At 50.2% G+C, this 27,565-nt stretch overlaps 1 protein-coding gene across 4 annotated transcripts in view; it reads right to left on the bottom strand.

The window, feature by feature from the left end:
* Positions 1 to 27,565, bottom strand: part of CCDC30 (coiled-coil domain containing 30) — a 140,266-nt gene that overhangs the window by 44,140 nt on the left and 68,561 nt on the right. For all 4 annotated transcript variants that reach the window (XR_003997092.1, XM_030537478.1, XM_030537481.1 and 1 more), the window contains 2 exons: positions 2,497 to 2,598; positions 237 to 362 (listed from right to left, as the gene is read on the bottom strand). Coding sequence is in view for 3 of the 4 variants with exons in the window: in XM_030537478.1 (XP_030393338.1) it covers positions 237 to 362; positions 2,497 to 2,598 (228 nt within the window). In the remaining variant the exon portion in view is untranslated. The remainder of the gene's footprint in view (positions 1 to 236; positions 363 to 2,496; positions 2,599 to 27,565) is intronic.

The following is a 27,565-nucleotide window of genomic DNA, read 5'->3' as shown; positions in this document are numbered from 1 at the left end:
GCCTGGGAAAAGCCATGGTAAACAATTGTATTCAAAGCAACCCAATGAGACCTTCGGAAATGTCTATTTGATAGAGACGGGTATTTAACTAAAGGCCAAGCAAAATTATATGTGGAACATTGTGGGGTCTTTTAGAAAGACGGAGGTGGCCATCTATTTCAAGAATACAGTAGAATTAGTAAGCATTCTCCAAGAGAACAGCTTCACACCACAATACATGTCTGGCCATTCAATACCTTTTTTTCAGCCTTCAAAGCTTTCTGTGTCTTTTCAAGGTCAGATGCAAGTTGCTTTCTCCAGTCTCTCTCCTCTGATAATTTACTTTCAAGTACTTCAACCTTCTCCTGGTGACTTTTCAGCATCTGCAATTGTTCAACAACAGCACCTGTTATGAGTCACATCCACAGCCTTTCATACACTAGAAAGATGAGGGCTGGGATTCTCCAAGCTGCTGCCAAGATTTGGATTCCCAATTCCCATGGCAACCCAAGCAACCAAATCCCCTAGGCAGAATTGAAAATCCCAGCCAAGAACCCTAAATTACCTTGTCCAGTACTAGTTCTCAGAGATCATCAACATATCAGAATCACAGACAATATATAGACCAGGGGTCGGCAACCTTTCAGAAGTGGTGTGTCGAGTCTTCATTTATTCACTCTAATTTAAGGTTTCCTGATTGCTGCCTTAAATCATGATTAAAATCAGTGAGTTAAATCAATCTACCCTGCTCCATACTCCTCCATACAGAGGTGTGTGAGTGTTATTTTGGCAGACTACCATAGCTGTAGTCTTACCACTAGGAATGCTCTGCCTACCAAGCCTGGTAGTCTAAACCAGTGGTTTCCAAACTGTGGGGTGCACCCCTATGGGGCATGGCAGAATGTTCAGGGGGGCATGGCAGGGCCTGGGTCGGCCCCCATGGGGGAGTAGGGGAGGGAGCACCACCCAGTCCCAGCCCCTGGCTGCAGCTCCACTCCTGGAGCACAGATAAGGGTAAGGGGGAGCATGATGTGAAAAGTTTGGGGACCCCAGTTTCAATGGACAATCCTCTTACTGAACAGCTCCTGTGTGGTACAGTCATCTTGAAAAGTCACAGAGAGGGTTGCTGAGGCAGCCAGAATACAGTCTGTTAAGGAGTTTGTAGGTCTAGCTCAGGACTTTAAATTACAATTTTAATTCATAGACTATAGGGCCAGAAGAAACAATTATGCTTACGTAGTCTGATCTCTTGTTTGAAGTGAGCTTATCTTTTAGAAAAACATCCAATTTTGATTTAAACCAAGGATCGGCAACCTTTCAGAAGTGTTGTGCTGAGTCTTCATTTATTCACTCTAATTTAAGGTTTTGTGTGCCAGTAATACATTTTAACGTTTTTAGAAGGTCTTTTTCTAGAAGTCTATAATATAACTAAACTATTGTATGTAAAGTAAATAAAGTTTTTTAAATGTTTAAGAAGCTTCATTTAAAATTAAATTAAAATGCAGAGCCCCCGCCCTCCCCCCCGGACTGGTGGCCAGGACCTGGGCAGTGTGAATGTCATAGGTTGCCTATCACTGATATAGACCATGCTAAAAATACTAGAGTGCAAGGGCTGGGGTTTTAACTCAGTAATGATGGAAGGAACTTCATGAGAGAAGTCAGGGGGGACAGATTATCCCTTTCCCCATGCCATTAATTAATATACTGCTGCAATAATTACACCCTTCCAGTCCCTGGGGTAGCTTGAAGAAAGGGCCAGAGGAGACGCAGGAGACCAAGAGATTATGGGAAAGGAGAAGTGTCAACAGTGGAGCTGTGCAAGTATTGATTTTTTCAGTTCCTGGCTAAACTGAGAAAAAAAAATTAGCTTTGGGCTGACCTGCAATGAAAATTATTTGAATTTTTTGGCAAACCAAAGAAGTTGGAAAATGTTTGTTTCAGGTCAAATAACTCATTTTGATTTTGGAGTTTCTTTTATTTCTTTTTCAATCAAATTGAAGTAGTTTAGAATTGAAAAAGGGTTGTTTTTTTTTACATAATAATTTGGTGAACTTGTGAAATGTTTTGGTCAACCCAAATCTGCATTTTTGGGTGGAAAAAAATTTTGGGCAAAAATTGTTGCCTTGCTGGGCCTGGCAGGGCATTGATCAGGAGGCAGCTGGGGCTGGCAGGGCATTGATCAGGAGACGGGAAGGAGGTAGAAGTTAAGGGTGACATACTGGATGGGGGCAGAGTTGTGTAGTGCCTCAGAAGGAAGGACAGGGAGTTTAAGCTTCAGGGAGCCCGAGAAGGGATTCATGGGGGTGGGGGACAGGGTCAGAGTGGAAGGGATGCCAGATTACTATTGCTGCAGCATGCTGGACAAACTGCAGAAGGAAGAGATACCAAAGATGCTGATTTCCTTGGCATGAACTGAAGAAGGGCTGATCGTTCCGGAACTGTAGTATGAGAATAGCAAGTACCCACCTAGTAGAATTTTTAACCAGAACAGTTGGTTCCTCAGCGAAGTTCTCTTACCTCTTGGAAATCTTGCACCTTTTTAGTTGTTTCTTGATCTTTCATGCTGGCTTCAGTTTTATTCATCTGTGCTTTGAGTAACTCCGTCTCTAAACTTGTGATCTTGATGCAAATAAATCCCAAGTTTAAAAACATACACTTGCCATTTGAATCATGAAAACACGTATTATAGAAACAGCAACTCTAGAAACAGAGAGGCTGGGAGAAAATGCTGAGAGCTGCCTATGCCATGCAAGCTCCAGCACAGTCTATGGATGTTGGTCAAAAGGGTGGATTGGCTGCTTAGGACCAAACTGTAAAAGGGAGAACCCAGCTGCACAACAAGGGTCTCTGGAAGAACATGGGAAAGAGATCCAGACACCTTTTTAACATTACGTCCCCACATCGACTGCTCATAGACTCCTTCATCCTGCCGGTCCCCGAAGAGGAGCAGCCAAGGAGCCCAACAGACCCCATCATTGTGGTACAGAGAAACTTCCCTAACCTGTAAATGAGTAAAGCTTCTTCTTCCCCTACCCAACCGACATGTGCCTTTGGCCCCGTCCTCCCCCAGCAGAGCTCAGGAGCACAGCTCATCCAGGTGGATACTGGGTCAGATTCATAGCTCCTTCCAGCCTCTAGCACCAGGGAGCCGTAATGCTGGCTTAGAGATCAGTCCTGCAAGGCATCAGGCACTCTGGACCTGAGCTAGCAAAGCATTTAAGCATGAGCGTACCTTTAAGTATGTGAGTAGTTCCATTGATCTCACCAGGGCTACTCACATGCTGAATGATAAGTACTGGATTAGGGCCTTAAACATCCTCCAGGGATCCTGCTAGCATAGGGCAATCTCATGGGGATAAAAATGAGCCCTATAGGCTGGGATTGTCAAGGGTCTTAGGGAATTAGAATCCCCTTCTCCTTGTGACTTGTGGAAGTCAAGCTCATGCTTTGAGTGCTGAAGGATGCAGGTTCAAAGTCCGCATTAGTTGAAGCAGGGAGTCATTGTATTCACTTCGGCTGTCAAATTTTGCTGTTTGTATAAACATTTCTAGTGACTATAACATCTCCATATAGCTGAGCTGACCTCCCAGAACCAGCATGCAGCAAAAGTGAAAATGCAAAGTAAATGGTTATATGCAAAAAGATATAAGGACACATTCTATGGAATGACACTAAGGATTAATATTCCATTTACATATGCACTTTCCATGTACAAATATACTTTAAAATGGGTGCCCCGCCTATGGCCCTCGGGCTGTACACGGCCCACCACAGCATTTCATAAGGCCCGTGGCCTGCTTCAACACAGTAGACTAACGGCCAATTCGCTAGTGTTTTGTCATCATGCTTACATCACTTTAGTTTACACAAAGAAGTATCAGGAGTAGCTTTACTCCTTTTAACCTGTTTTCTATAATTCATGTTTTATGCACTGATTTCTTTGTTTTTAAATAAACAATACCGGACATGGGTTCTTTCTATCTAAACACATACGAGACAAGCTGAACGTAAAATATAAATCAATACAAGTGCCTGGAAATCTTATTAAAATACGTAGAACCTGCTTGGCCCATGTAAAGCTGTGCTTAGGTATATGTCAGCACCACTGCTTTAAGAGAATGACAAATTCACACAACTGAGGACTCAAGGGTCTTAAAACATTCTGTTTTCTTCTTGCATTCTTCGCACATACGCAGTTGTCATCAACATTCAGTACAGTAAAAAGAACAGGAGTACTTCTGGCACCTTAGAGACTAGCACATTTATTTGAGCATACAGCCCACGAAAGCTTATGCTCAAATAAATGTATTAGTCTCTAAGGTGCCAGAAGTACTCCTGTTCTTTTTACAGATACAGACTAACATGGCTGCTACTCTGAAACCATTCAGTACAGTAATTCTTCACTTAACGTTGTAGTTATGTTCCTGAAAAATGTGACTTTAAGCGAAACGATGTAAAGCAAATCCAATTTACCCATCAGAATTAATGTAAATGAGGGGGTTAGTTTCCAAGGAAATTTTTTTTCATCAGACAAGATTGTATATATTTATTTATTACACACACACACACACACACACACACACACACACACACACACACACACACACACACACACACACACACACACACACAGTATAAGTTTTAAACAAACAATTCATACTGGTACACAGCGATGATGATTGTGAAGCTTGGTTGAGGTCAAGGACTCAGAGGGTGGGATATTTCCCTTACTGCTAAATGATGAACTAGCAATCGGTTGAGCCCTCAAGGGTTAACTCTCACACTCTACCGTACAAGGCAGCAGGAAAGGAGGGAGGGTAGACAGAGACAGAGACACACACCCTGTGTGTGTGTGAGAGAGAGAGATGCGCATTTCCCCTTTAACTATGAAGAGTGGGGGTCAGAAATACACTGCCTTGTTAATTAGATCAGCAAGCCTTGAGACCAGACCGCAGCTACTTCTGCCTGGAAGCTCCCTCTGTCGTGTGTCCCCCCCGCTCTGTGGAGATGGAGTAAGTGGGGTGGAGGAGCAGGGGGAAGGGAGACACCCTGACATTAGCTTCCTTCTTCCCTCCCCCCCCCTTCTCACCAAACAGGAGTTTCAGGGAGCAGCTCCAAGGCAGAGAGCAGGAGCAGCACATGGCAGCGGGGGGAGGGACAGCTGCAATTGCTAACCTGCTGGGCAGCTGCAGCACAGGGAACTTAGGGGAGCGGGGAGATGATAGGGAGAGCTGATGCGGGGATGCCAGTCCTCCCTGGTTCCCAGCCCCCACCAGCTAGCTCCAACGGTCTGCTCTTCCGGCAAGCAGTGGACAAAGCAGGCGGCTGCCAAACAACGTTAGAAGGGAGCACTGCTCAACTTTAAACAAGTATGTTCCCTAATTGATCAGCAACATAACAATGAAACAACATTAACCGGGACGACTTTAATGCCTGGTCTACACTACGCGTTTATACTGAATATAGCAGCGTTAAACCGATTTAACCCTGCACGCGTCCACACAACGAAGCCGTTTATATCACTATTATAAAGGGCTCTTAAAACCGATTAATGTACTCCTCCCTGACAAGGGGAGTAGCGCTCAAATCGGTATTGCCATGTTGGATTAGGGTTAATGTGGCCGCAATTCGATGGTATTGGCCTCTGGGAGCTATCCCGCAGTGCACCATTGTGACTGCTCTGGAAAGCCATCATCTGAACTCGGATGCACTGGCCAGGTAGACAGGAAAAACCCCACGAACTTTTGAATTTCATTTCCTGTTTGGCCAGCGTGGAGAGCTCACCATCCACGCATAGCTCACCATCACAAGTGACAATGCAGTCTCCGGAGAATTGAAAAAGAACTCCAGCATGGACTGCATGAGAGGTACTGGATCTGATTGCTGTATGGGGAGAGAATTCCGTGCTAACAGAACTCCATTCCAAAAGACGAAATGAAAAAAACATTTGAAAATATTTCCAAGGCCATGATGCAGAGAGGCCACAGCAGGGACTCAGTACAGTGCTGTGTGAAAGTTAAGGAGCTCAGATAAGCCCACCAGAAAACCAAAGAAGCAAACGGAAGGTCCGGGGCAGGGCTGAAAACATGCCGCTTCTACACTGAGCTGCATGCAATTCTAGGGGGGTCCGCCACCACTACCCCACCTCTGTCCATGGATTCCGAGGTGGGGGTAATCTTAGCCATGCCTGAAGATTCTGCGGATGGGGAAGATGAGGAGGAGGAAGAGGAGGACGAGCTTGTAGAGAGCACACAGCACTCCATTCTCCCCAACAGCCAGGAGCTTTTTCTCACCCAGACGGAATTACCCTTCCAGCCCTCCCAAGCCACTATCCCAGACAATGAAGCCATGGAAGGGACCTCTGGTGAGTGTACCTTTGTAAATATAAAACATGGTTTAAAAGCAAGCGTTTTTTAATGATTAATTTGCCCTGAGGACTTGGGATGCATTCATGGCCAGTACAGTTACTGGAAAAGTCTGTTAACATGTCTGGGGATGGAGCAGAAATCCTCCAGGGACATCTCCATGAAGCTCTCCTGGAGGTACTCCAAAAGCCTTTGCAGAAGGTTTCTGGGCAGGGCAGCCTTATTCCATCCTCCATGGTAGGACACTTGACCACGCCATACATGTAGCAAGTAATATGGTATCACTGCATGACAAAGCCTAGCTGTGTATGGTCCCGGTGTTTGCTGGCATTCAAGCAACATCCGTTCTTTATCTCTCTGTGTTATCCTCAGGAGGGTCATATCGTCCATGGTAACCTGGTTGAAATTCAGGAATTTAATTAAGGGGACAGAATGGCCATTCCTACTGGGCTGTTTGCCATTGGCTTAAAATAAATCCTTCCCTGCAGATAGCCAAGCAGGGGGAAGGGGGGGTGTGTGATTGGCGCTGAGCTTTTTCGCGTTTGGCTAGCAGGGATCTTCCCTGCTACCACACGTGGTGGGAGGGAGGAGGGGGATGTTTAGTTGTGATCTTCCATGATACCAGCCATGTGGTGGGGGAGGGGTAAAGCGATCATCCCAGAGAATTGGATGGGGGGGGGTGGTTTCTGCTGCTGCATGTTAACAGGAAAGAAGCAGCACTCAATGGGCTTTGCTTGCTATTTGGGAACCGAGGGCGCTGGATACATAAAGGCTGCAGAAGACGAAAGACAATGGCTTACCATGGCCGCATGCAAGCTGAATTCTGCTGCCCGGACCTGCATCTGTGAGATCTCTAACACCAGAGCTGCAGGCACTCAATATTAAGATGCAAAATGTGACCTTGTAGTGAAATCACATGTGCTATGTAAGGTGAATAGTGTTGTTCACCGAGAAAGAGTATAAGCATTGTTCTGTAAAATGTATCTTTTAAAATACTTCTCTCCCTTTTTTCCCTCCCTCATGCAGCTGCAAATTTTTCAAGCCTCCCTCCTCCATCCCAAAGGCTATCTCAGATAAGCCGTCGGAAAAAAAAGACGTGAGACAAAATGTTCTCGGAAATCATGGAAGTGACCCGCAATGAAAAGACGGTTACTCACCTTTGTAACTGTTGTTCTTCGAGATGTGTTGCTCATATCCATTCCAGTTAGGTGTGCGCGCCGCGCGTGCACGTCTGCCGGAAACTTTTTACCCTAGCAACTCCAGTGGGCCGGCAGGTCGCCCCCTAGAGTGGCGCCACTATGGCACTAGATATATACCCCTGCCGGCCCGCCCGCTCCTCAGTTCCTTCTTGCCGGCGACTCCGACAGTGGGGAAGGAGGGCGGGTGTGGAATGGATATGAGCAACACATCTCAAAGAACAACAGTTACAAAGGTGAGTAACCGTCTTTTCTTCTTCGAGTGCTTGCTCATATCCATTTCAGTTAGGTGATTCCCAAGCCTTACCTAGGCGGTGGGGTCGGAGTGAGAGGTCGCGGCCTGGAGTACTGCAGATCCAAAAGCAGCATCATCTCTGGACTGCTGGACCAGGGCATAATGTGAAGCAAATGTATGAACAGATGACCAGGTCGCTGCCCTACAGATTTCGTGAATGGGCACTCGGGCGAGGAAGGCCAGCGAGGATGCCTGTGCTCTGGTAGAGTGAGCAGTCACTCGGCCCGACGGGAGTTGGGCCAAGTCGTAGCAGGTCCTGATGCAGGACGTAACCCATGATGATAACCTCTGAGAGGAGATCGGTAGCCCTTTGACCCTGTCCGCCACTGCCACGAATAACTGAGGGGACCTACGGAAGGGTTTTGTCCTGTCCATGTAAAAGGCTAGCGCCCGTCGGACATCTAGCGAGTGAAGCTGCTGCTCCCTGCGGGACGAATGGGGCTTAGGGAAGAAAACTGGGAGGAAAATCTCTTGGTTGACATGGAAAGCTGAGACCACCTTAGGAAGGAAAGCAGGGTGCGGCCTCAGCTGTACCTTATCCTTGTGGAAGACCGTATACGGCGGGTCCACCATGAGGGCCCGCAGCTCTGACACCCTTCTAGCTGAGGTAATGGCCACAAGGAAGGCGGTTTTCCATGAGAGGTAAAGCAGGGAGCAGGTAGCTAAGGGCTCGAAAGGAGGGATCATGAGCCAGGACAGGACCAGGTTGAGGTCCCATGAGGGGGCCGGAGGGCGAATTTGGGGATAGAGCCTCTCCAGCCCCTTCAGGAATCTCGCCACCATGGGGTGAGAGAAAACAGAACAGCCGTCCACGCCAGGATGAAAAGCGGAGATGGCAGCGAGGTGAACTCGTAGGGACGACAATGACAACCCCTGGGTCTTAAGGGACCAGACGTAGTCCAGAAGAGTGGTGACGGGAACCTCCATAGGACGAAGAGCTTTCTCTACACACCAGCAGGAGAAGCGCTTCCACTTGGCTGTGTAAGTCGCTCTGGTGGAAGGCTTTCTGCTGCCTAAGAGAACCTCGCGGACCGGGGTGGAGCACCGCAGCTCAGAGTCAGTCAACCATGGAGGAGCCACGCCGTGAGGTGGAGCAACGGAAGGTCCGGGTGACGGAGCCTGCCGTGGTCCTGCGTGATGAGATCCCGATGAAGAGGTAGGGTAACGGGGTTGGTCACTAAGAGGTCCAACAGCATGGGGTACCAGTGCTGCCTGGCCCAAGCCGGGGCTATTAGAATCAATTGGGCTTTGTCCCTGCGCACATTGATTAGAACTCTGTGAATCAGGGGAATCGGTGGGAAAGCGTAATGGAGGTGTGTTGTCCAAGGGATCAGGAATGCATCCGCGAGAGACCCGGGCTCCCGACCCTGGAAGGAGCAGAATGTTCGACACTTCCTGTTCATCCGGGATGCGAAGAGGTCTATCCGGGGACGACCCCACCTCTGGAAGAGTGAAAGGGCGACGTCCGGACGGAGGGACCACTCGTGTGAGAGGAAGGATGTGCTCAGCCGATCCGCGAGGGTATTCCGCGCTCCGGGAAGGTAGGAGGCGGACAGGTGAATAGAATGGGCTATGCAGAACTCCCAGAAACGTATCGCCTCCAGGCAGAGGGGAGAGGACCTGGTGCCGCCCTGCTTGTTGATGTAGAACATGGTCGTCGTGTTGTCGGTGAATACCGCAACACGACGACCGTGGAGGAGATGGACAAATGCTTGACAAGCAAGGCAGACCGCTCTCAACTCCCTTACGTTGATGTGGAGGTTGATCTCTTGCGGGGTCCACAAGCCCTGAGTCCTCTGGGTGCCGCAGTGAGCTCCCCAGCCCAGGTCGGAAGCGTCTGTGGTTAGGGATGCGGAAGGCTGGGGCAGATGGAACGGGAGCCCCGCACAGACTACGGATCGGTCCAGCCACCAGTGTAGAGAGTCCAGCACCGCCTGAGGGATGGTGACGACTGAATCCAAGGACCGTTTGGTCTGTCGATACTGAGCAATCAGCCATGTTTGAAGAGGCCGCATGCGGAGACGGGCGTACGCCGTTACAAACGTACAGGCCGCCATGTGGCCTAATAGGGCCAGACACGTTCGGATTGAGGTCAGCGGGGCCGCTTGCAACCTGAGAATAATGTCTGACAATGACCGGAACCTGGGCAGGAGTAGCAAGGCCCTGGCGAGGGTAGAGTCTAGAACAGCTCCGATAAACTCTATCCGCTGCGTGGGTAGTAGAGTGGACTTGTCGGCATTGATTATGAGGCCCAAAGCTGCAAAAAGGGAGCTGATCCTGGTGACATGATCCCTGATCTGTTGCTCTGACGTACCCCTGATCAGCCAGTCGTCCAGGTAGGGGAAGACGTGGACATGGCATCGTCTGAGGTGAGCGACGACTACTGCCATACATTTTGTAAATACTCGTGGGGCCGTAGAGAGGCCAAATGGGAGGACCGCAAATTGATAGTGCTGGCGGTCGGCCACAAAGTGGAGGAAACGCCTGTGATGGGGGGCGATAGCAATGTGGAAATAGGCGTCTTGCATATCGAGGGCGGCGTACCAGTCTCCGGGATCCAGGGATGGGATGATAGTTCCGAGGGACACCATGCGGAACTTCAACTTCACGATGTACTTGTTGAGTTCCCGCAGGTCGAGGATGGGCCTGAGACCGCCCTTGGATTTGGGGATCAGGAAATAGCGGGAGTAAAACCCTTTGCCCTTCTCGTTCTCCGGAACCACCTCTATGGCTCCTTTGGTCAGGAGCGTGTGCACCTCCTGACGGAGGAATTGCTCGTGAGAGGGGTCCCTGAAGAGGGACGGGGAAGGAGGGTGGGAGGGTGGGGGTGAGGAAAACTGCAGGCGATAACCGTCCTGTATCGTGCGTAGGACCCAGCGGTCCGATGTTATTTGGGACCACGCCGGGAGGAAAGAGGAAAGGCGGTTGGAAAATGGCAGGAAAGGATCCGTAGGGGAGGCTGGTACTGCGCCCTCGGGCGCACCTTCAAAATGAAGGCTTAGGCCCTGGGGGGGCCTTAGCGGGACCCTGACTTTGTCCCGCCTGACCTCCCGACTGCCTGCGGCGATTGTTCCTGCCCCGGCGTTGCGAGGGGTCCTGTCTCGGGCGGAACGGGGGGTATGGACGCCGCTGCTGCTGCTGGTTCTGTTGTCTGAAGGACCTGCGTTGGGTCGCCGGAGTATGCATTCCGAGCGACTTTATGATGACCCTATTATCTTTTAAGTCCTTCAGCCTAGGGTCAGTCTTGTCGGAGAACAGACACTGGTCTTCGAAGGGGAGGTCCTGGATCGTGTGCTGGAGTTCCGGCGGAAGGCCGGAGACCTGCAGCCACGAGAGGCACCGCATGGTGAGCCCGGAAGCCAGGGTTCGCGCGGCCGAGTCAGCAGCATCAAGGGAGGCCTGGAGTGATGTTCTCGCCACCTTCTTGCCCTCGTCCAGGATGGTGGAAAACTCCTGGCGTGCGTCCTGTGGCAAGAGCTCCGCAAACTTCTCCGTCGCTACCCAGGTGTTAAAGGAGTAGCGGCTGAGGAGAGCCTGCTGGTTGGATACGCGGAGCTGTAGAGCCCCTGCCAAATAGACCTTGCGGCCCAAAAGGTCCATGCGCCTGGCCTCCCTTGACTTAGGCGCCGGGGCCTCCTGTCCGTGGCGCTCCCTGTCGTTCACCGACTGGACCACTAGAGAGCAGGGAGTCGGGTGAACGTACAAATATTCATACCCTTTAGATGGAGCCATGTATTTCCGCTCCACTCCCCGAGAGGTCGGGGGAATGGAGGCCGGTGACTGCCAGATGGTATTGGCATTATTTTGTATGGTCTTTATGAAGGGCAAGGCAACCCTGGTTGGTGCATCGGCTGCCAGGATGCTCACCACTGGGTCCTCCACTTCCTCTACCTCCTCCGCCTGGAGGTTTAGATTTTGAGCCACTCGGCGGAGGAGATCCTGATGTGCCCTTAAATCCAATGGCGGGGGGCTGGAGGAAGATGAGGAGACTCCGGGCAACAGAGTATCGACGGGGGGTTGCACAAGGGGCTGCACCTCGGTATCCTGAGGGAGCTCCGGGTCCCGGGAAGTGTCCTCCGTTTGTGGAGAGAGGGGTGGCCTGGACACCGTAGCCTCCGGTGGTCTACGCTCCGCCAATGGACGGGGGGTGATCTGATGAGGACCTTGCGCCTGGGCGTATGCCCACGGGGTCCAGAATCCCCACTGCGGATGTCCTCTATCTTGCTCCGGGAAGCGGTTTTCGTGCCTGTCGAGAGCACCATCATCAAGGGAGGAGATGGAGGGCTCCGTAGCAGGCCAGGGAGGCGCTAGGCTGGAATGGTACAGCGCCGCCGGTGCCGCGACTGACGTTGCCCTCGGTGCCGGGGGTCGGTGCCGTGACTCATACCGGGGCCGGGACCGGGACCGAGACCGAGAGCGGCGTGATGACCTGCGCCGAGATCTCGACCTGGAGCGGGAGCGAGGATGATGTCTGGAGCGAGATCGCGACCTTCTGGAGGCCCGGTGCCGAGACGGCAATGGAGACCGGGACCTACTACCAGCGCGGTGCTGGGAGGTCGACCGGGTGCGGGACCTGCCACCGGTTCGGTGCCGGGAGGTCGACCGCGGTGCCGAACGCCGAGGCGAACGACTCCTGGAGGCTCGGTGCCGATGGTGAGATGAAGCCGATCGGGACCGGCCAGATGGTGATCGGTGCCGCGAGTACGACCGGTACAGTCTAGGCGATCGGTGCCGGGACTCCGAGCGGTGCCCCAAGCGTGAGCGGTCATGCCATCGGGGTGATCGGCGTCGGGACGCGGGAGAGGATGGACAAAGCATCGGCTTGCCCATGGATACTATGCGTCCTGTGGGTGGTTGAGTTGGCTCCGTGAGAGCAATCAAGTCCCGAGCCGAGGCGAAAGTCTCCGGCGTTGATGGGACCCTTAGCTCGACCCCTGATCGTATTGGGGAGCTAGGAGGAGCTGGACTCGACGGACCCTCCGGGCCCGGAGTCGACAGTCCTGCAGGCGGTGCCATGGCTAAGGTAGGAGCCGGGCGGTCCACTCGGGTCTGCCTGGGTGTGGAGACAGACGTCAAGGGACGTAGGTCTGTTCCCGGTGCCGGAGATGGTCGGTGCCGGGGAGTCTTGCCGGTGCCAGCGCGGTCCGGTGCCGGAGCCGAAGCGGTGGACTGCGCTGCTGGTGCCGGAGAGAGAGCCGCTTTCATGAGAAGGGCGCGGAGACGTTGGTCTCTTTCCTTTTTTGTGCGCGGCTTAAAGGCCTTACAAATGCGGCACTTGTCACTAATGTGTGACTCCCCCAGGCACTTCAGGCACGCGTCGTGGGGGTCGCTTGTAGGCATTGGCTTCTTGCAAATCGAGCACTGTTTAAACCCCGGCGAGCCAGGCATGGGCCCGGTGCCGGGTGCCGGGGAGGGCAACAGCCCACCCACAGGCAATGTTCAATAACTATTTACAAAAACTTAACTAACTACAACTATACTGAAAAGGTAACTATACTAACTGAGAAAAAAGGTTTTATAAGCTAAACGACGAGGAGAGCTAGGGACGTGGAGGTCAGCGAACCGCACTCCACAGTTCCAGCAACCGACACAGCAGTAAGAAGGAACTGAGGAGCGGGCAGGCCGGCAGGGGTATATATCTAGTGCCATAGTGGCGCCACTCTAGGGGGCGACCTGCCGGCCCACTGGAGTTGCTAGGGTAAAAAGTTTCCGGCAGACGTGCACGCACGGCGCGCACACCTAACTGGAATGGATATGAGCAAGCACTCGAAGAAGAAAGAGCTCATCTGAATGAGTGGAAGGACTTGGTATCAAAGTACAGGAAAGATGCCAGTGACCATGAGAACAGGAGGGATGCTCAAGATGAGAGGTGGCGGCAGGAAGATCAGCGGTGATGGGATGCAACGCTGGGGCTGCTGCATGATCAAACTGACATGGTCCGGCATATGGTGGAGCTTCAGGAATGGCAGCAGGATCTTAGAGTGCCGCTGCAGCCCCTGTATAACCACCCTCCCCCTTCACCATGTTCCTTAGCCTCCTCACCCACCAGATGAGTGAGAACGCGTGGGGGGAGGCTCCGTGCACCCGCCCACTCCATCCCAGTGGACAGCCCAACCAAAAGGCTGTCATTATGATGAAATTTTTTTAGTGGCCTTTTCCTTCCTTCCTATCCTCCTCCCAAACCCGACCCGGACTACCTTGTCAGTTCTCTCCCTCTTTTTGTAATTAATTAATAAAGAATACATGATTTTTAAATGAGAGTGACTTTATTTCCTTAGAAAGCAAGCTGTGTTCGAAGTAGGGTGTGTGTGGCTTACAGGGAATGAGTCAATCAAGGGGTGGTGGGTTTCATCAAGGAGAAACAAATACAACAGTCACACTGTAACCTGGCCAGTGATGAAACTGGTTTTCAAAGCTTCTCTAAGGCGCACCGCTTCCTGGTGTGCTCTTCTAATCGTCCTGGTGTCTGGCTGCCCGTAATCAGCGGCCAGGTGATTTGCCTCACCCTCCCACGCCGCCACAAAGGTCTCCCCCTAACTCTCACAGAGACTGTGGAGCACACAGCAAGCAGCAATAACAATGGGGACATTGGTTTGGTTGAGGTCTGGGCGAGTCAGTAATGTGCACCAGCGCGCCTTTAAATGGCCAAATGCACATTCTACCACCATTCTGCACTTGCTCAGCCTGTAGTTGAACAGCTCCTGACTACTGTCCAGGCTGCCTGTGTATGGCTTCATGAGCCATGGCATCAAGGGGTAGGCTGGGTCCCCCAGGATAACAACAGGCATTTCAACATCCCCAACTGTTATTTTCTGGTCTGGGAAGTAATTCCCTTGCTGCAGCCGTTTAAACAGAGTAGTGTTCCTGAAGACGCGAGCGTTCCTGAAGATCCTTCCCAGCCATCCCACATGGATGTTAGTGAAACGTCCCTTGTGATCCACCAGTGCTTGCAACACCATTGAAAAGTACCCCTTGTGGTTTATGTACTGGGTGCCCTGGAGCTCCGGTGCCAAGATAGGGATATGGGTTCCATCTGTCGCCCCCCCACAGTTAGGGAATCCCATTTCAGCAAAGTCATCCACTATGACCTGCACATTTCCCAAAGTCACAACCTTTTGTAGGAGCAGCTTAATGATTGCTTTGGCTACTTGCATCACAGCAGCCTCCACGTAGATTTGCCCACTCCAAATTGATTCCTGACTGACTGGTAGCTGTCTGACATTGCAAGCTTCCACAGGGCTATTGCCACTCGCTTCTCAACTGTGAGGGCTGCTCTCATCTTGGTATTCTGGCATTTCAGGGCAGGGGAAAGCAAGTCACAAAGTTCCATGAAAAAGTGCCCTTACGCATGCGAAAATTTCACAGCCACTGGGAATTGTCCCACACCTGCAACACTATGTGGTCCCATCAGTCTGTGCTTGTTTCCAGGGCCCAAAATCGGCGTTCAATGACTAGAAACCTGCCCCATTACCAGCAGGATCTCCAATGTGCCAGGGCCGGCAGTTTGAGAGAATTCTGTGTCCATGTCCTCATCACTCTCGTCGCCGCTCTGCCGTAGCCACCGCCTCCTCGCCTGGCTTTGCAGGTCCCGGTTCAGCACAGACTTCACGAGAATGCGCGAAGTCTTTAAAACGTCCATGATTGCTGTCTTGAGCTCAGCAGGGTCCACTCTTGCCGTGGTATGGCATCTGCACAGTTCACCCAGGAAAAAAGGTGTGAAACAGTTGTCTGCCGCTGCTTTCACGGAGGGAGGGGTGAGGCTGTACCCAGAACCACCAGCGACAATGTTTTTTGCCCCATCAGGCACCGGGATCTCAACCCAGAATTCCAATGGGTGGAGGACACTGTGGGAACTATGGAATAGCTATAGGAGAGCTACCCACAGTGCAACGCTCCAGAAATTGACGCTAGGCTCGTTACATGGATGCACACCGCCGAATTACTGTGCTTAGTGTGGCTCCGTGCACTTGACTTTATGCAATCTGTTTTAAAAAAACAGCTTCTGTAAAATCGGAATAATCCCGTAGTGCAGACATACCTTAAGTGAGGAGTTACTGTATTCACCTAACAGCTGCTGAGCCTCTGCAAATCCCATGGACTGTTAAGTAATTACAATGTAATAAATCGAAACAGGGAGATTGACTTGCAGTTGTACTAGTCAGCCACTAGATGTCTGTGTGGTATGTTGAAAGTCCCAGGCAGGGAGGGGTGTCTGAAGCTGCTGAGGGAGCCGTGTTCTCTGATAAAGGCAGTGCTGCCAGCCCATCACAAGTTATGAGACTGCCTTAAAATCATGAGATTTAAAAAAAAAAAAAGTGTAGGTTCCTTTTCTTTCCCTTCTGGGTTTTGAGCTTTTTGGGGTCACACCTTCAAGCTTTCCTCTGCAACCAGAACTAAAAAAAGTCTTTTTTTTTTTTAAATGAAAGCTGAGATCCACAGAATCACAGGACTCTCAGATCTTGGGATTTAAGAAGAACACCAGATATTATGAGACTCAGGATGAAAATCGCAAGAGCTGGCTGCATGGTAACAGGCGGTTCAAGGAGGTCTATGACTCTACAGCCTATGACACAGACCACGCTACCTTCCTTCTGCTAGTATAGGACAAGGGTTAGGGGGAGGGGAAGGGAACTGGCAAAGCTACCAACTGCTTTAGATGGAAACCCAACTACTTAGATACTGCCCTTTGGTACGACTTTACCGTCCAAACAAAAGTGACAGCAAACTCTCCCTTCAGTGACTGAACACATAGTAGGCTACTCCCCGAAGGGAGCTTACCAAAAACCATGGGCTCAAGGTCCAAACATAAGTGCTACAAGTAGGCACTGTGACAAAGTTCCTCCTCTGCCTTGGTGGGTCCTGCACTTATTGGCAGATTTGCACACCTCAGTGATCTCCCCCACAGTCTGGATCAACTCCTCCTGTGTCTGATCAGGAGTTGGGAGGTTTGGGGGGAACCTGGGCCCGCCCTCTACTCCGGGTTCCAGCCCAGGGCCCTGTGGATTGCAGCTGTCTATAGTGCCTCTTGTAACAGCTGCATGACAGCTACAACTCCCTGGGCTACTTCCCCATGGCCTCCTCCAAACACCTTCTTTATCCTCACCACAGGACCTTCCTCCTGGTGTCTGATAACGCTTGTACTCCTTAGTCCTCCAGCAGCACACCCTCTCAGTCTCAGCTACTTGTGTCTCTTGCTCCCAGCTCCTCACATGCACTTCCTCTCCTCTGGCTCCTTCTCATCTGACTGGAGAGAGCTCCTTTTAAAACCCAGGTGCCCTGATTAGCCTGCCTTGATTGGCTGCAGGTGTTCTAATCAGCCTGTCTGCCTTAATTGGTTCTAGCAAGTTCCTGACTACTCTAGTGCAGCCCCTGCTCTGGTCACTCAGGGAACAGAAAACTACTCACCCAGTGACCAGCATATTTGCCCTCTACCAGACTCCTGCACCCCACTGGCCTGGGTCTGTCACATATCCCTACCCCCGTGCTCAACACCAAGGGGTTGGGCAGCTTGGGAAGCCAGACAGTGCACACGTGACAAGCCATCAGCATTGCCATGACGGCTCCCTGCTCTGTGTTGCACACGGAACTGGAAAGGTTGGAGGGATAAGAACCACCTGGTCACCCTCGTGTTCTTCTCCTTGTTCCGCTGCATCCATTGGAGAGGGGTAAGGTCGGTCACAAGGACAAATCTGCGCCCGAGCAAGTAGTAGCGCAATGCTTCCATGGCCCATTTTACGGCCAGACACTCCCTCTCCACCACTGCATATTTTTATTCCCTCAGAAGGAGTTTCCTACTGAGGTAGAGAATTGGGTGTTCCTCCTCCCCGACCATCTGTGATAGAACGGCCCCCAACCCTACTTCCGATGCATCCGTCTGCAGGATAAATTCCTTGGTGAAGTCAGGGGCTATGAGGACAGGGTTACTGCAGAGGGCAGTCCTTAAGTCTGTGAATGCTTCCTCTTCTGCGTCAGACCACCTCACCAGATCAGGTCCACGGGCTTTTACGAGGTCAGTCAGGGGGCTTGCCCTTGTGGCAAAGTGGGGGATAAATCGTCGGTAATACCCCACTACACCTAGGAATGCCCGGACTTGTTTCTTGCAACGTGGTCGCAGCCAATTTTGGATGGCTTCCAACTTGTTCACTTGGGGTTTTACCAGACCTTTTCCCACAATGTAGCCAAGATATTTGGCCTCCGTAAACCCTATGGCGCACTTGGCAGGGTTTGCTGTAAGGCCAGCTCACCTGAAGGTATCAAGGACTGCCTCCACTTTCTCTAGGTGAGTTTCCCAGTCTGGGGTATGAATGACCACATCGTCCAAGTAGGCAACAGCATAACTGTTATGCGGGCATAATAGCTTGTCCATGAGGCGCTGGAAAGTAGCTGGGGCCCCATGTAGTCCAAAAGGGAGGACAGTATATTGAAAAAGACCCTCTGGTGTAGAGAACTCAGTATTTTCCTTTGCGTCTTCCGCAAGGGGAATCTGCCAGTACCCCTTTGTCAAGTCTAGAGTAGTCAAGTACCGGGCATTACCCAAGAGGGTCCACTAGCTCATCTATGCGAGGTATAGGGTATGCGTCAAACTGGGATACTTCATTTAGTCGCCGGAAGTAGTTGCAAAACCGTGTGGTGCCAGCAGGTTTGGGCACCAGCACGATCGGGCTGGACCACTGACTGTGGGATTCTTCGATGATCCCCAACTCCAGCATTTTTTTTTACTTCTGCTTTTATTTCCTCCCTTTTGGCTGCTGGCACCCGATAGGGCCTCATTGTTATTCTGTCCCCAGGGTTCGTGACGATGTGGTGATATGCCTCGGTTGTTCGACCCAGTTTTGTCAAGAACACATCTTGGTTCCAGAAGATCATCTCAGACACCTCATTCTTCTGGTCTGGTGTTAAATCAGGAGACACTCTCACCTGTTTGGAAGGCTTGTTTTCCTGGGTTAGGTCTTTTTGGACACTTATGCATGCCTCTTGTGCATGCCAGGGTTTCAGAAGGTTGATGTGATAAATCTGTTCTTGTTTTCGGTGTCCTGGCTGCCCGCACCTTGTAGGTTACTTCTCCCACGGGTTCAACCACCTTATAGGGCCCCTGCCATTGGGCCAGAAGCTTGCTTTCTGCCATGGGTACCAACACCATCACCCGATCCCCTGGTTGGAACTGTTGGACTTTTGCCTGGCAATTATAATGGGTTCTCTGGGCCTCTTGTGCCTTTTCCAAATGTTCCCGTACAATAGGGGTGTCATAAACAGATAGCTAAGGGTTAATGTCTCTTTCACCTGTAAAGGGTTAACAAACAGTGACCTGCAACACCTGACTAGAGGACCAATCAGGAGACAAGATACTTTCAAATCTCATGTGGAGGGAAGCCTTTGTGTGTGTTTTTGGGTTTGTTGTTGTTCTCTCTGGGTCCTGGACGGGACTAGAGGTGCAACCAGGTTTCTGCCAATCTCCCTACTACAGTCTCTTATCTATTCAGAATAGTAAGTAAGTACCAAAAGCGTTTATAGTCTTTTAACTTGTTTTTTTTCATTTGCAGATGTGTACTTGCTGGAAGTAGCTTAAATTGTGTTTCTGCTGGAGAAAGCTTCTTTCTAGTGTCTATAAGCTAAAAACCCTGTATAATTACCATCTTGATTACAGAGACAGTTTTTATGTTTTTTCCTTCTTTATTAAAGTTTTCCTCTTTTTTTTAGAATCTAATTGATTTTTTGGTTATCTTTTGTAAGACTCCAGGGAAGGGAGTCTGCACTCACCAGGGAATTGGTGAGAGAAAGGAAAGGGAGGAGGGAAGAAAAACCTGCTCTCTGCGTTTATCTCTGTGTCTCTCTCCGGGACAGAGGGAAGGGAGGGGAGAAGGGCGGAATCCCTTTGTTTAGATTCACGAAGCTGGAATCTGTCTCTCTCTCCTAGAGTACCCAGGGCGGGGAGAATCTGGGAGGAGGAAAGGAGGGAGAAGGGATATGTTTTTTTCCCCTCTGTTGTGAGACTGAAGGAATCTGGGTTTTGGGGGTCCCCAGGGAAGTTTTTTGGGGGACCAGAGAGTATCAGGCCCTGGAATTCCTGATTGGTGGCAGCGCTACGCTGGTAATTACGCTTAGAGGACTTTATGCTAGTACCCATATCCTGGACGCTAAGGTCTAGATTTGGGAATTATACTATGACAAGGGGCTACCCTGGCTATCCGGTCTTGCATCTGTATTACATGTTCTATTATGTTTCTCCCCTCATTGGGTTCCTCTTCCCAGATCTCTTTGGCGATATCTAGTATGCCACGGGGGTGACGCCCGTATAATAACTCGAAGGGGGAAAACCCAGTTGAGGCCTGAGGTACCTCCCAGAAAGCGAACATAAGGTAGGGTAGTAGGGCGTCCCAATCCTTCCCGTCCCGACTTACCACCTTCCTTATCATTGCCTTCAGGGTTCGGTTAAACCTTTCTACCAATCCATCAGTATGCGGATGGTAGACTGAAGTTCTCAGGGTATGTATATGGAGCAGTGTACGGAGGTCCTTCATTAGCTTTGACATAAATGGGGTTCCTTGGTCTGTTAATATCTCCTTTGGTAGCCCCACTCGGGCAAAGATCCCCACCAGTTCTTTGGCTATCGTTTTAGAGGCTGTGTTCCGCAGGGGGACGGCTTCTGGCTAGCGAGTAGCTTAGTCTAAAACAACAAGTATATATTGGTGGCCCCAAGCCGTCTTCTCCAGGGGTCCCACTAGGTCCATGGCTATTCGCTCAATGGGGACCTCTATGATGGGAAGGGGTACTAAAGGTGCCCTCAGGTGGGGACGGGGACTGTGCAGCTGACACTCTGGGCAGGACGCACAGTACCTCCGTATTTCTTCGTGTACTCTGGGCCAGAAGAACTATCGTAGGATTCGTGCCAGGGTCTTCTCTACCCCCAAATGCCCCCCAAAAAGGTGACTATGAGCAAGACTTAATATAGCATTCTGGTGTTTGTGAGGTACTAGGACCGGCTGTATCTTCTGCCCCTGTCCTGGTGCAACCCAGTATAAGAGATTCTTCTTCATTATGAAGTAGGGTCCTGGTCCCTGGGTTTTCCCTTCCACAGGGACCCCATCTATTTCAGTCACCTCCTTCCTAATGTTGTCATACCTTGGGTCTTCGGCCTGGTCTCATCCAAAATTTCCTCTTCCGGGACTAATCTGCCCGAGATCTGAGGCCCAGTCTCTGTTGCCTCTACTGGTTCAGAAACACTAGGGTGGGGGTCAGATTTGGGTGCTTCTCCCTCCGGGGTGGCCTCCTTTTCAGCTGCTCGGGTCCGCCTGCCTACGAGAGCGACCCTCTGGCTTTGAGTCAGTATTCGGGTTCCCAAGGCCTTAGCTGCCCTCCTTTCCCTTTTCGACTTTCTACCATGTCTGGGAATGGAAAATAAATCTGGGGATATTTCAGAGAAAACTGGGGGTTGACAGTCTACTATGGAGGCCTCACTAACTTCAGGGTTCCCCTTTTCCTCCAATCCTCCTACTGGGAGTAAGTTTCCAAACCCTAGGAAGTCCCTCCCTATGAGCACCGGGTATGGGAGTTTAGGGACTACACCTGCTGCTACCTCAGTAGTGTTCCCCTGAATTTCGAGTTTTACTGGGATGGTGGGGTAATAAACAACTGTCCCATGGATGCATGTTATCCCGTACGCTTAGCCCGCAGCAGCTGACTACACTTCACAAGCTTCCCCAAGACAAGCGTGATAGCACTCCCCGAATCAACCAGTGCTGTGGTCTCTACCCCATTTAGCTTTACTGGTCTGGTATACGTATGTGCAGTTAGTGAGACCCCCCCAAGGTGGATTGGGGAGCATGGGTCTGCCCAGTTCCCCAGGTTACACTGCATCGGCTCCTCAGCATTGGGACATTGTGCAGCTATATGTCCCCATTCCCCGCAGGCATAACATCTATATGGAGCCCGAGGCATTCCCTGGTCTTTGGATTGGGCAGTCCAACCTCATGATCCTCTTCTCTCTCAGTTCTCTGACTCATTGTGGCTTCTGGTGAGCCTTCAGCCCCTCTCTTTTTCCACCTGGGCTCCCCTGGTGGCTCCCGTCACTCGAGCTCTAGGGCTTAGTGCTTCTAGTTTAACCTGGGGTGCTTCTTCCTTAACTGGTCGGACCAGCTCCCTCGCTGTCCTTCGCCTCTCTACCAGTGCAACAACCTCATCATAGGTGGAGGGTTCATTCTGGCTTACCCAGGTACGAAGGTCTGGCGGTAGCCCCCTCATGTATCGGTCAATAACCTCTAGTATCTCTTCCGGACTCCACTTTCGTGCGAGATGGATGAGGTCATACAATTGGGACCGCGGGGTTTTATTTTCCTGGTACCTCCACTCATGACACCACTGGGCCCGCACTGCAGTCGTTACCCCAGATCTGGCCAGGATCTCTGCTTTCAGCTGGGGGTAGTCTGCTGTAGCCTCTTCAGGCAGATCATAGTAAGCCTTCTGGGCCTCTCCACACAGGAATAGGGCAAGGATGCCAGACCACTGATCTTGAGGCCAGGCCTCCCGTAGGGCTGTCCTCTCAAAGGCCAGAAGGTAAGCCTCTACATCATCCTCCTGCGTCATTTTCTGCAGCCAATGGCTGGCCCGTATGAACTGTGTCCTATCATGGCCGTGGTTCAGCTCTGTAAGGGTCTTTACCTGGTTTACCAGTTCTCACAACACAGCTCGGTCTTGAGAAGCCTGGTCCATCAGCAGGCGATTAGTCTCTTGCTGCAGCCGCACTGCCTCCTGTTGGGCAGCTGCCTGGACATGGGTAGCCTACTGCGGGGCCGCCGTAGCTTGTAGCAATGCCCACACTAAGTCTTCCATTGTGGTGGAAAAAAAAATAAACTCTCTATCTTTTTTTTTTTTAAATCACCCTCCTTCTTCTGCCGCGCTGTGCACACCAATATCCCACTCCAGACACCAGTTGTGACAAAGTTCCTCCTCTATCTTGGTGGCTGCTGCGCTTATTGGCAGATTTGCTCACCTCAGTGATCTCCCCCACAGTCTGGATCAACTCCTCCTGTGTCTGATCAGGAGTTGGGAGGTTTGGGGGGAACCTGGGCCCGCCCTCTACTCCGGGTTCCAGCCCAGGGCCCTATGGATTTGCAGCTGTCTAAAGTGCCTCCTGTAACAGCTGTGTGACAGCTACACCTCCCTGGGCTACTTCCCCAAGGCCTCCTCCAAACACCTCCTTTATCCTCACCACAGGACCTTCCTCCTGGTGTCTGATAACACTTGTACTCCTTAGTCCTCCAGCAGCACACCCTCTCAGTCTCAGTGTCATAAAATATTTCCCAATTCTGAACCTTAGTGTCCAAAATATGGGTACTAGCAAGAATTCCCCTAAGCTTAATTACCAGCTTAGATCTGATAAGCTGCCACCAATCAGGAATTCCAGTGCCTGATACACTCTGGTCCCCCCAAAAACCTTCCCAAGGGACCCCCAGGACCCAGACCCCATGGATCTTAACACAAGGAAAGTAAACCCCTTTCCTCACCGTTGCCTTTCCTAGGATTTCCCTCCTTGGGTTACCCTGGAAGATTACCGTGATTCAAACTCCTTGAATCTTAAAACAGGGAGGAATGTCCCTTCTCCCCCTCCCCTTTCTCCCTCACCCAGAGGCAAAACAGATTCAAGCTCCGTGAATCTAAAACAAAGAGATTCCCCCTCCTCCCCTCCCTCCCTGTTAAGTACAGACTCAATTCCCTTGAACCTCAACAAGGGGGAAAAATCAGACAGGTCTTAAAAGCAAAACATTTAATAAAAAGAAAGAAAAAAAGGTAAAAGTTTATCTCTGCAATTTAGATGGTAAAAAGTTACTGGGTCTGTCAGCTTACAGAAACTAGAAAGAAGCCTTCCCCCCCAGCAAGATACAATTTAAAATACTTCCAAAAACTACACATTTTCAAATACAGAAACAATCAAAAGACTATAACCGCCTTTCTTACTAAATTACTCACTATTCTGAATACATAAGAGACTGTAGCAGGGAGATTGGCAAGAAACCTGGTTGCACGTCCAGTCCCTTCCAGGACCCAGAGAGAACAAAGCAAAACCCAAAAAACACAAACAAAGGCTTCCCTCCACGGAGATTTGAAAGTATCTTGTCTCCTGATTGGTCCACTGGTCATGTGTTTGGTTCCCTGTTTGTTATCCCTTTACAGATCAAAGAGACATTAACCCTTAACTATCTATGACACTCAGCTCCTTGTGTCTCTTGCTCCCAGCTCCTCACACGCACTTCCTCTCCTCTGGCTCCTCCCCATCTGACTGGAGAGAGCTCCTTTTAAAACCCAGGTGCCCTGATTAGCCTGCCTTGATTGGCTGCAGTTGTTCTAATAAGCCTGTCTGCCTTAATTGGTTCTAGCAAGTTCCTGACTACTCTCGTGCAGACCCTGCTCTGGTCATTCAGGGAACAGAAAACTACTCACCCAGTGACCAGTATATTTGCCCTCTACCAGACTCCTGCACCCCACTGGCCTGGGTCTGTCACAGCACCTAAATCTATAGTTAGGCACCCACATAAATGGCCTGATTTTCAGAGGTGCTCCTTTCAGAAGCTGGAGATACCACCCAGTTCTGTTTCCTTGCTACAAAAGGGAAACAGGAAAAGACATTCAAGCAGAAAGCTTACAAACCAACCTAAACTCATCAGCGCAGAACTGCAAATCATCAGGAATTAAGGACCCAAGATCCAAGCTGGCAGGTGAAGGGATTCTGGATCTGAGGATGGGGATTTGGAATATTGGAAAAATAAATCTAGACGGAGCCCACAGGTCCTAGCATAACTGCTCCTGATGGACCTGGGATGGAGTTATCATGATGATCCTGTGCTTTGTCTTATTCTAAAGCTCAGAAGATTGATAGGAACAGGACAAGGTATGAAACAGCTGCATGCTCCCATAGAAGAGAGAAGCATCCACCAATAACTCTTGATTTCTGTGTACCCTGGAGCAGAACACAGGGTATTTTGAGCTGCAGTGTGATGTAATGAGATCTCTGGATGACTCCACCTGAGACACAATGGCATTCGCACTGTATTCTTGAGAAATCTCTCATGCTGGTCCCGGGGCTGGCCACTGAAAGGTCTTCTTGGCTTCTAGATGAAGAGCCAAGGACATCGCTTGGTTTTTGAACAGCCCTACAGCTGGAAGGCCTGGGTGTTAATTGAAATTCAGCACCTCAGTAGCGCTCACTGAGAACAGCACCTAGCTTTGTTACAGAGGAGGTAGGTTTGGATTTGACAGTTATCCATGCTTGACAAATCAGGTTCTGAGCAGTCAACAGATTGAGGAGGTTTGCAGCAGAGCTGGAATCACAGGCCAGATCTCTGATGCGATGGAGCCATGTCTTTATCCACTGTGCCTTACTGAAAACAGGTTTCCAAATCCATGCACAGGTTCCACCACCAGTAAAATGGGGCTGCTTTGAAAGCTACCAATGAGTAAGTGCTGCAAAAGGGCAAAGTATTATTTTTAGGCCATTTTACAGATAGGAAAACTCAAAGGCTCAATGACTTGCCGACCCAGCACCATGGTGGGTCAGACAAAGTCTTACAAGCCCAAGTACCTTGTTTCTGATTTGAGGTCTCCCACTTATCAGCTCTATGACGACAGTCACCTACCCTTCATGTTCTTCATTGATTTTTCCCTGCAGATGCCCACTTATGGAGTCACATGTCTGGTCTTGCGAGTACCTAGAATGTTCCATGACAGTTTGGTCGCTAAGGAGCGCATGCCCTTTAAGTCTGGGCCCAGGATTCTATATCAAATGCCTAATGGGACACCCCTAATATTCCACTTTTTCTTCTAGTGCCAGTGGTCCTGGAATGTGCTTCTCTTCCCTTCCTGACATAGTCTCCTACTTAGTTGGGGGAGTTGCCATTGTACTGAGATTAGTAAGTCAGCAGTTGGAGCATCATCCCCAGTTCCTTAATCAGAACCCATGAGAAAAGACTGAGAAGAACAGAGTGGACACAAGGATCTATACCAACATGAACTACAGTTAACAGCAAGAAACTCCTCTTCTTGGGGTATTACCTTTCTGCACCAATCTGCATTACTGGAAAACTAGCAAGCGGTAAAATGCCTCAGATTTGTGACGTGACATGAGTTTAAACTGGATGTTATAGGTTGAGCTGGAGTTTCATAAGGTTATCTAATTAATGTGTCTTATTAGCATTTTTGTACCAGATGTGGTTATCTTACATTTTGTGAAGCACCAAGAGTTCCCAGAGGATAGTATTGGGCAGTTGTTCTTCTCCTGAATGGTGTCATGCGGTTCTGGTCTGATGCTCTTCTTGTTCAACATGTGTACAGGGCAATTGGGGTGTGAGCGAGAAAACATGGCTCATGATGATGATAACCGGCTACATATTTCGATCTCTGCCTCTGGCTGCTGTGGTGGGTTGATTTACCCAGTGTCTAAATGGAGACTGGGGCCTGGATGAGGGCTTGGCTGGCTGACACACAGCCCATTTCAAATTGAGATAATGCCTAGAGATTGGGAGAAAGAAAGACTCAGATGGAGATACTGGAATCATTTTTATTCTTTCAAGGGACTGGGTACTCCCAACATTTGTTTCTAAGTTTTGCAAGCTGGGGGTCTTGTGGAAACCTATTTGCAGCAGTTCCCAAGAATATTTCTTACCCTCTGCTCTTGGCAAGGAGACTGTGTCTGTTTCTTTCAGATGTGGGACCTCACCTTGGACCACCCATTCCTCTAGGCAAGATGACTATAATGTACTCTACCTGGGACTACACCTTCAGACCATGTAGAAATTGCATCTAGAGCACAGTGGGGCAATTTGTGTACTAAATGGCATTTCACCCAGAGCACAAATTTCTGAGTGCAGCTTCATGTTGTTTTTGGCTTAGAAATCCTTCAATGATTCAAGTCTTCTCAGGTTGAGCAACTGCCTCCCTCCTGATGCAACACCATGGCAGTTGTGAGCTCATGCTGTCAGCCTCCGGGAGAACCTGGGAAGGGCTTGTGCCAAGGTGTTCTTGGTGAGGAGTCCTGATCTCTGAAACTCATGTCCCTAAATGGTTTGAGCCAAACTACAATCTGGTGACCTACAGGACATGCTATAAAAAACTCGCTTGTTCTCCAAGGTTTTTCTTGGGATGGTGAGAAGAATGGGAGGAGACACTGATGGATTCAATTCATTGCTATGGTTACAATCGCACCTACGTTAAGGCCAGAGCCATGTGATGGGGCCTTGGTGTAACTGAGAATATGGCCCCAAGAGTTCAAGATAGGTGGATGCAGAATCAAAATAAAATCAAACATTCCTAGAAACAGAAGTGTTGGGGTCTTAGGATCCAAGGACATTCTGAGTGATATCGCATGGCAGTGAGAGTGAATCTAAATGTCCTTGGATTCAAGATACAGGAATCAAGAGTAGTTTTTTCAGATGCCTCAGGAGGCCATAGGCTCCCTGTTCAAACAGTGGAAGAGGAAAAAGGAAGAAGGGAAAACCTAGGCAGACCTGGAGAAAACACTACCTGCACCTGCAATGCTCGACTGCAAGGACCTAACAGTGCCAAGCGAGCTCCAGAGCCAGCCCTCATTCAAGCCTTCTTGACACGAGTGAACTATTACTGCTGCTTCTTGATCCCATGAGGCTGAGGTTTCTTCTGACTTCTCTAGGCTTCAAGGCAGATCTCAGACTTGAGGAACTCTCCTTAGATCTGAACTGAGGTTCCCTCACTGACTGTGGCCAAGG

This window comes from Gopherus evgoodei, chromosome 18, assembly GCF_007399415.2.
Source record: "Gopherus evgoodei ecotype Sinaloan lineage chromosome 18, rGopEvg1_v1.p, whole genome shotgun sequence".
Classification (NCBI taxonomy): Eukaryota; Metazoa; Chordata; order Testudines; family Testudinidae; genus Gopherus; species Gopherus evgoodei.
The sequence above is the reverse complement of the archived record's forward strand: the minus strand, read 5'-3'. Positions and strand labels throughout refer to the sequence as shown.